The sequence below is a fragment of the Limulus polyphemus genome, unplaced genomic scaffold, assembly GCF_000517525.1.
Source record: "Limulus polyphemus unplaced genomic scaffold, Limulus_polyphemus-2.1.2 Scaffold99, whole genome shotgun sequence".
Lineage (NCBI taxonomy): Eukaryota > Metazoa > Arthropoda > Merostomata > Xiphosura > Limulidae > Limulus > Limulus polyphemus.
The window spans coordinates 778129-788563 of NW_013665709.1; the positions used below are offsets into that span (position 1 = coordinate 778129).

The 10435-nt window shown below is 30.0% G+C and overlaps 1 protein-coding gene across 1 annotated transcript in view; it reads right to left on the minus strand.

Annotated features, from left to right (window-relative positions):
* Window positions 1-10435, minus strand: part of LOC106469920 (gelsolin-related protein of 125 kDa-like) — a 49233-nt gene that overhangs the window by 7191 nt on the left and 31607 nt on the right. The window contains exons 3-4 of the mRNA XM_013930441.2: window positions 4708-5733; window positions 2926-3077 (exon numbers count right to left, since the gene is read on the minus strand). Of these exons, the coding sequence (XP_013785895.1) occupies window positions 2926-3077; window positions 4708-5733 (1178 nt within the window). The remainder of the gene's footprint in view (window positions 1-2925; window positions 3078-4707; window positions 5734-10435) is intronic.

Below are 10435 nucleotides of genomic sequence, written 5' to 3' on the forward strand. Positions count from 1 at the left end.
ACTAATTATTGTAATATATATATATATATATATATATATATATATATATATAACATGTATATTATGAAAATATAGTGTATAATTTACTTAACAATAGCAGTTTGCCATGAGATTTTAAAGTGATTTTAACCAAAAACAAATAAATGGTGTGATATCCTTTTTACATTTTTAAAAGTCAGTTGGGATTGTTTTAACAACTTACTTCCCCTGTATGATTAACTAATCTGATCTTATATTTGCAGAGTGTTTTCACTATTTTAATAAAACCTGGTCAGGTTTGAAGAAACATCTGGTTTCCTATTAATCAATACTGTCATTGGCTTTGACATTAAAAATTGCATATGCTGACAAAAAAACAAACAAATAATAATAAACACAATTCATGCTTGTACTTCACTAACCCAATTATTTTCAATAACTTGCTACCCTGAAATGATACTTCTTCCTTAATTTCTTGATCAACTAAAGCAGCTGTTGTCACTGGATGAAGCATAAGTTATAGGTTTTCCAAGTTTAAATGATAAATTCACACTTCAGTTTTATACATACCATACAGAAATGGATAAGCACCAAATCTTTACTTGTTTTCTTCTGCCAATATTTTTAGCTGCAGCTGAGTGACTTCTAGAATGGCTCAGTTCTTTTGTGTTTTTTTTTCTAGTACAGACTTTAAGCTCACAGCTCCATCATCTCTTGACCGATTTGAGATCTAATTAGAGTTTTGGACTCAGGATGTTAAACCCTTTCGATTGATGTATTTAACCATTCCCAAGTTCTCACGGATAAATTTACTCTAATCCTGACAAAAGAATTTCAGGTAAAGATCCTGATGAGTTATAAAATCGAATCAAGTATTCACATGCCCCATGCATGATATTGCTATCGCACAAAAATATAGCTAATAAAAAGGAAGAAAAGGTCTCATAGATTAATTTACTCTAATCCTGCCTAAAAGAATTTCAAATGCTATGGCTATTGAGGATTCCCTTTTGTTTAAATTACTCTTACAACAAAGAAAGATTATTTAAGATTTATGGGTACAAAACAAGTTAAAATAGTTGAGATATTATTGTTCTTGTTTCTAATGTATTCAAAAATAAAATAAATTATTTCATTTTGAACTGTATGAATTATCCACCACAAAAAAAAACGGCTACATATGCCAACATCTAGATTTAAAGACTCTGAGATAGGTTATAGAGATTAAACTACCAGATACACAAGCCAATGCATGAAAATAAAGACTCTGCAAGTCTGAAAAGGATTTGAGACAGTTTGACCTCAATACAGAATGCAAGATATGACAGATAACTTGGAATATCAATATATTTGTACATTGGTAGATTTTAGGACATGCCCAGGTTCTGAAAAGTTTGAAAAACATTCATTAGTACATAACTTCATCTTAATTAAACAATGCAATTAATAAGGTAAGAGTGACCAATGCTTTGCTTTGTGTGTTAATAGTTATAACTTGCAGGTATTAGGAATGTTTATAAGTTAAGGGAAAATATCTAAAATTTTAAAGGGATGAACTATGTACTTTACATTCCAATAGTGTCAGTAGGAATTTTTCTTTTTTTTATATATCTTAGAAGCTGCACTAGCAGGATTTGAAATTAATTCACATAAGAATTCTAATATTCTCTATTTCTTAACATGGTTAATGGTATTTCATAAAGAACTGTCATTTACAATGTATTGCTAAAGTAAGAACAAGGAAACCGTATTCTTAATTTAATCCTAATGAAAACTTCAAGTGTTAATGCCTTTCAAATGTATGTAGTAGTCTTTAAAGCTAGTTATAAATATTTAATTTCATAAAACTAATTTCTTTTCTACATATTAGCTTCATAAATCTTGTATGAAAAATGAAATAAAATACTTATTCTTAGAAATTGAGTACTAAATTTGATAATTTGGTATCCCTCTACACATACATGCACACACTTCTCAATTAGCAAGAGTCAATACATTCTTAATTCTGGTGAGAATGAATGTGAGGTACTCTGAGGTCAGTTGACTGGACATGATTGTAGTACAGAAGTATGTATGCTGTGATTGGTTTGTTTGGAATTTTGTGCAAAGCTACACAAGGGTTATCTGTGCTAGCCATCCCCAATTTAGCAGTGACAAACTAGAGGGAAGGCAACTAGTCAACACCACCCACTGCTATCTCTTGGTTTACTCTTTTACTAATGAATATTTGGATTGACAATCACATTATACCACCACCACCACTGGTTGAAAGGGTGAGCATTCGAACCCAAGACCTGTAGATTGAGATTTGGGCACACAAACCACCAGGCCATGTATGCTGTGAAATGTCTTTTTTGAAAAGTAGTAAAAAACAGTCTGCATAACAGATTCACTACGTAACAATACAACAAAATCAAACAAACTAAAACTTTTTAAAAAAAACCTTCTTCAAAGAAAACTGTACTAGTTGGACTACGTTTGAAGAGAACGTGCTTAAAGTTTTCCAGAACTTTAGGTAAGCAGAAACACATGTACTTTGTATTTTCTATCTCTGTAATACAGCATCTCATGAATGGTTCAAGCTATTTTGTTACTCAAAACTCATTAAATAAACAAACCTGAACATCTTTTCACAATCAGCAACATTGTATAAAGGAACCAAAAAAAATTAACTTCATAGAACTATATTATCACATTCAGAACAACTGTATGAACACTTAAATTGTATTCAAATCCTTACCTAGTAACAGCTCTAAATATGATTTACAAAACAAGCCTAGGAGTCATGAGGTTAATGATGTGTAATCCCAGATATTTCAATCAATGACAACCAGAGGTCTCTTCAAAACCAGTTTTGTTTTGTTTCCTGTTTAAACTTTAATAACTGAAGTTACTCAACACTTCTGCTGATTTACCAAAATCAATCTTAAGATAAAATTAGCTCACTTCTCAGACAGTGCCCATGGATCACTCCACTTATTGAAAGTACCAGAGACCCCAACTTCTTTTCCTTCTTGTTCCCAGGTGAAGACAACTGGCAAAGTTGTCTTGATTACCACTTCACTTTCTTTGTCACAGGCAGGCTTGCCACTATCTGGCTGTGGAAAATATATTCAAAATTAATACTAATAAAGAGTTTAATATTTTAAATGAAATATTTTCTGGTGTTAAATTAAAACTATTTTTAGATCTAGCACTTTAATCATGAGATTAAAGAATGTATTTATGAGTTTGTTTTACTTCAAAATCACAGAGTATATACCAGAAACATGTAGAATTTTAACTGAAAAGCTATTCTGTATATAGTTTTATGCTAGACTTCCAGTGTCACAATGGCAAATAAGCAAAGTTTTAATTACTACTGGTAATTCCTAAGGGATCTACTAAGTCAGACATCATACCAAAAAACTAATTTCATTGCAGCTAAAATCAATTATTCATTCCTCAGAAATGTTCATTTTGCACATTAAAGCAAAGATTATTCTGTTAGATAGCTTTGGTATGACTGACTTATGACCTATATATTTATAACAATTATATGAGATACTTACTACACCTCTACACATATTTAATTGTTTCACAAGAAAACAAGACAGTCATCTCAATATCACTAAAACCTATCACAGTTAGGGCACTACTTTAAAGGTATTTTCTCAAAAATATTTTGTGGAAACAATGTTTTAAAATAACAGTTAGGAATTATGGTTTTCTTATAGAATTACCACTAGTCATCAAAATTCAAAGTCACAATAAACCCTATACATTGAATTATTGATTTTTTCTTTTTCCTGTTATTAAAAGTTTAAACATCTGGTAGCACTATTATTTCAGGCATAAAGCTTCATAGTGGACTATGTGTTGTGTCAAGCAGGAGTGGGGGAGGGATTGAACCATGAATTTTATTATTATAATACTGCATCTAAAGTGAGATAGCCCACATTTTCAAAATCAGTACTTCACAAAACAATCGCAAACTATAATTAGCATTCTATAAGACAATTGCTAGACAATAAAAAAACATATTTTAACAGAAGAAAATATGTCATTAGCAAACAGTTCTATTGTATTAGAGACAAGAATAATTTGTATATTAAGCAGTTAAAAACAAATCAAAAGTTCCAGAGATTTGTATACATTGAAAATACATTTTTTTTATTTTTTGTAATTTTAAAGTTTGGAACAATTTAAGCAAGCAACAATTTTATGGCTTACAAGCTAAAATCATGGTCTTGACACTTGTAAAAATCACTTTTTTTCACAATCTTTTAAATATGTCCAGTTTGGATTTCCAACATAAATGTATAAAAACAGTATTAGAGATGTACTGTCCATAAATAGTCACTGCCCAGGAGCATCAGCTAGATTGGATGAGACAAAAGTGTTTGAAATACAATTTGTATATGTAGTAAAATAATTTCAATGTTAAGACTGTGTGAACCTGGAAAAAATATTGTCAATCTTAAGCAATTATTATAATAAGTAACAATTTTCTTTATTTACTAGCCAAGTATTAGCCAATAACAAAGCAGCCAGAGAAGCACTGAAAACAATAACAAGGAACTAGAGCAATTAACATTAATATAAGGAAACAACTGTAATGAAACTTGCTTCTATTACATAAACAGAGGAAGAGGGAAATAAAAAACAGCAAAATTTTTTATGAACTAAGTACAGTTAATAGAAATAATATATATTAGTACATATTGTTATGTAAGAAAGGTTTAGTACCTGATTTTCAGCGTCATTCTCTACATTAGGTTCACTTATTTGTTCTTGGTGTGCTTCCTTTATTTCAATTTCTGATTGAGGTTTTTCACTTTCAATTTTACCATTCTCTTCTGTTTTATGTTCACATGTTTCCTTTTCCTCTAAAGTGCTAGATTCTTCCATCTGTTCTTTTTCTACGTCTTTACCATCAACGTTTTTCTCACTGATTGAAACATCTGTTGATTGTTTTTCATCTTCTCTAGGTTCTTCAGCAGGTTTCTCGTCAACTTGTTCTACGATAATGTTAATTTCTTCACAAGATTCTCCAGGAGGATTCTCTTCAATTTCTTCTTCTTTATTTTCTTTTGTGATCTCATTTTTTTCCAGATCATCAACTTTTGTTGACTTTTCCTCTTTAGATTCTTCTGTGACTTCGATATTATCTTGGCTAACAGGGACATTTTCAAGTGTCTGATATGCTTCTTTTGCTGCTTCTTCTATGTAAGGTTTTTCTAGGTCTTCATTCCGTTCTTTAACAGTAGAAATGTCCTCAACTGATTTATCTGAAGAATTTACAACAGACTCTTTTAAGGCTTCTGTTGTTCCAGATGTTGCTGAAGGCACTTCTTCACTGGCGGTGACATTTTTGTCAGTGGAGACATCTAATTCATCTGTAGATGAAACTAATTTGACTGTAACCTCTACTACTGGTTTTTCACATTCTTTGTCCTCTATGGATGCAGATGATTCTAAGGCTTGTTCTGTTTTTTCTGGAACATTTTCATCAACAGTGGCAGGTTCTGTAGTTTCAAACTGTTCTGTTTTTACAGAAGATTCTTCAAGATTGTCAGATCTAATTTGTGATTCACTTGCTTCAGGTACAGGAACAGAAGGTTGTTCTGTCAGTTTCTCAGAAGATTCAACATCTTTTTTGTCATCACTGGATTCTGTTTTTTCAGTATCTTTTTCATGACCTTCATGGGATTCTTCTACAGCAGCATCACTTGGTTTCACCTCTTCTGGTTTGGTGCATTCTTCAGCATTGTTCTACAACAAGTACTAAAATTATATATACATTACAGACGCATACAAATTCCATTCATTCACATAATGGTGAAGTTACTGCTTAAGAAACTATTTTTTTTAATACACCTTAATTGACAGTATTAGGTTAAGTGTAATTTTAAACAATATATTTATAAATTTCCCTTCACATAAACTTGATCAGTATATATATATATATATATATATATATAAAAAGCTATCAAGTACGAAGAAATTATTAAGTGTACTATAAGAGTAAATTCTGGCTGGGGTAGGATGGAATGAATGAGGACAATTTCTGTAATAGGTTAATCAAATTGTATGTAAAGAAAAGCCCAAGCAATATTATTTCAACATAGAAAAGTCTAAAAAAATGTATAAGTAAAAACATATGGTGATATGAAAACACATACAAGTTTTGCAAGTTACATTACATCACATGTTAAACATTGAACACACACACACACATATATCATACATTGGAATTTTATATATCCCTAGAATCTAAAATATTTGAAAGTAATAAAAAACTTGTTTTAGGTAGTTAAACATTATGTAGTAAAAAAAAATATTCTTATCAATTTCAACTTCATATATTTTTTTGTTTGGATAAGTTACATTCATATAAATATTTACAGACTGTGTATCATAAGCTTATAATAATATACCAATTCAGTGTGCAATTACAATAAGCCAATTAAATAAACCAACATATCCTAGTTCCTAGTTATGCTCTACTGCCAGTAACTACATAATATTTGCATAACTACATCAAGTAACTGTATAGAAATAACCCAGCTGAAAAGACTAAGGCCAGGAACAAATTTAGTACTCCTACACTCAGAACAAAAAATCTCAAGGTTAATCACTCTGTACTCATTCTGTCCTGCATTTATAGTAATAATTATATAAGCATAGGAACTGTATTACTACAGAGTGGAAAACAAACATTTTGGTTTCACTTGTTGGAATAATAAAAAAACTATCTTATAAACTGAGGCTTGATTTTGAGGAATCACAAATTGCTTGTTTCACTGGCTTTCTTTACAATAATGATATACATGTCATTTGAGCCAGCTCAGCACAAAAACTAAACTTTTATTAGGATGGTCTTTAATATCTTCCAAACTACATGTGAACATTTTTAGACTGATAAGTATGTTTAGTATCAGTTTTTCTCATGTAATCAACCACTGAGTACAAAATCTAATGATGGTTAAAAACTATATTATGACAAGTTAAAAAGTTGATAACAAGCACCGAGATGAGTTTAAAAGGATACATAATCTTAGGTTCCTCACCTACTGTACAAAATAAGTTATTGATGTACAGGAGTTTTAGTACAGTTGTTTTTGAAAGATTCTTTTAAAACATGTGTGCATGTGTTCACGCATTATTTGTGAAGTAAAGTAGTCGAATATAAAAACAGTTAAAGTATCACTTCCCTATAGATTAATGAACATCCTATATGATCAATGTTTCTTACAAGTGTTTCAATCTTCTTACCAATAAAATATTTATATTTTAGTTAACAGACAATTTAATCTTTTACTAAAATTATACAATACGAATTTCAAGTGAAACTCAAAATATTTAGAGTTTACCAATATCTAGATAACTACGATTACATGCACTATTGCAATTATGAAACCTAAAAAAAACATTCAACATTGATTATATCAATCACTTCTTGGATATCATATGGGGGGGGCTACTTTTGATTTGAAACATCTGTTTAGAAATTAAGATACTTATAAAGGGCATACTAGTAAATATTAAAACTAAAACTGGTGCTATTACAATTAAAAAATTAATATGCAATATTAATTTTCATGTATTCTAAACAGACTCTAGTTAATATGTAATAATTAGTATCTGCTAATAAAAATGTTTCTTTTCATTTCAATATTACATCAACTGAAAAAGAAAAAAAAATCAATATTCTGGAGAAGCATCTGAATCCTAAAAAATAAAGAAAACATGTGGTAATGAATTTTCACAGATTTACTTCATATGCCAAGAAAAAAGGGGATAATACAATTTGTCTTGAGCCACATTTTTCACTGGTATAAAATTTTAAAACTGATATGAAAACAAAATATTATTTAAAACTTATGGCCAAAAGTGTAGTGGGGTAGGAACTCGTGGTTGTGACATACTTGTACCTTTTTCGTTTTTTGAGCTAGAACACTGTTCCGCCACTATTTCGAACGATTCCCACTTAACATGGTTAAACGCATTCTAGCAGTTCATTATTTAGCACTACACCACTGCTTATGCCATTGTATATTTTGTTAAAAAAGCAAAAACAAAGAAAAATTAAAATTTTACTTCAATAGTGTTTCTCCATGGCTAAATAACTAAGCACATACTGAGACACTGTATCTCAACTATTCTGCCAATCAACATTTTCAAGTTCCCTATCTATGATCTACTTTATCATGAAAATATAAAAGCATGAATATAATAATATAAAACAACATTATTTCACATGAAAGAAAAAATGTTTTATACAGGAAGATGGAAAAGTTACACAATCCCACAATTTTTCAAAATCCTGCTTTTATAGCTGTTCAAATTGTGCACCACTGTTATTAGGAAACAGGATCACTTCTACATGTTTCTAATAAGGTGAAAAACATCTTAACCAATTACAATGTAACAAAAGAAAAAAAAAGACATAATAGAGGTAGGACTTGAAAATAACATGGTTGTGCATAATTTTTACATCACCCTGTAGTTTGATAGTATTTCCCATAGAATATTTTAAAACTTTTCTTTAGTAAATGGACCTAATCACATCATGGCATTTCATTAGCAAAACACTTACATTTTATGGATTCATTCTACAATTGGATCAGTTATTATAAATCGAAACAATTACCATTTCTATTAACTGAATACTAAATCAAAGATATATTGGATAATCTAGAACTGTGGTCCAACAGTTCCTGATGATAAATCTAGCATTACATCATTTTTAATAGGCTTAAAACTCGGAGCTGGTTAATTGCCTATAGGAGGTATAAAGAATGTACTTGAGACAACCAAAGAAGAAATACATTTTGTTACTCGGCTTGTTTACTTATGTATAATTCTTTGTATAACAGAAGCAGAAAATGAGTTTTTGTTATCTGGTAACTTATGTATTTTCTGTAGAAAAAGGAAATTTGAGACACTTAGTGCTACCTGTTATTTTTGTATTTCTTGCAAAGCATGGAAATAGAAGATACACACAACATAATTTCTTCAAAATACAATAACTCAACTATTCTCACGAGTACCAATCTTGAAGATTCAAAAGAAACAACTTAATTTTTTGACACAATCACCTCACTACATGTTAAGTATGGCATGTTTATGCACTAATGAAACAGAATTTAATTATTTCATGTAAAAGTGAATCCTATAAGTTCAAACTTATTAAATCTCATCATTTCACAACATGCTTTTTAGTAATATAATACATAGAGCTGTATATCATGGTAATGAATTAATTGTTTAAATACTAGAAATAAGATATAAATTGTATATCAATCACCTACAGTAAAGCATGTTTCAATCAAAACTTTACATAACTAACCACTAGTACAAAAGAGATATACTAGCAACTTACAAATAAAAACTACTGCCTAACAAGGATGCATATGACTCTCATCAAATTATGACAGCTTCCCTCCCTTCTAGCAACTATTGTGAATTTTAATATTGTAGAAAGCAAGTAAAGAAAAACAATCTTAAATTGGTAAATTGCAATTGACTTCTTCATATTATTAGCGAGAAACCTACAGTATGTTCAAGTTGTAAATGTAGAAAAGTACTTCATCAATAATTCTAGTAGGTTCAGTGGCAATGAAGAAAACTCACAAGTGATACATACTACTAGCTGCCAATTACATTCAAAATTACTGATCTATTAGATACAATGTAACTAATTCTTTTGTGGAATCACATATATGATGTCAAAAATGTAATTGTATCTGTCTTCACTTCCTGTCTCTTTCATTCTTTGTCTTATTTCATCCTAAAACAAATTATTTGTGTTTGCAAAGTTGCAAATATAGTTTGTAAATGTTATCATAGTTGTATAAACTCTACATTTAATTGTTGTCTTTGTTCACTCATTAAGCCACTGTGTAACATTAAACAAGGAACAGAAGCAGTATCTTAATACAGTATTTGATTTTTACTGTTTAGCAACTAGCATGATATAGCTCATGGATAACAGTGTTATGAAAAAAACATCTGTAACTGCATATACATATAAAAGGAATAGCTTCAAAACTATTATATCAGTTACATTAATTATCACCAGGTGATAGATGGGATATCCCCAATGCTTTTGGGTGCTATTACCACAGGCAATCTCCATCATGACCTTTAGATTACGACTGGAAAGTGTGATGATTTTTTAAAATAGTTTTAAAAAAGTGTGTAGTCCATATACACTTAAAAAAATCCAGTGTAGATATTTCATCCACACTAGCAAGCATAGAGATAAATAATTCTAATCTGTGTGTGTGTGTGTGCGTGTGTGTGTGTGTGTGTGTGTGTGTGTGGACACACTCCATACTAATATTACAAAAATTATTTAATTTCTTAATTAGTGAGACGACGACTATGATATATAAAGAGACGCGTATAGAGTAGTAATAAACTAATTATAAGTTAATACTAAAAAAAGAACTAAGTACAACAACTTACG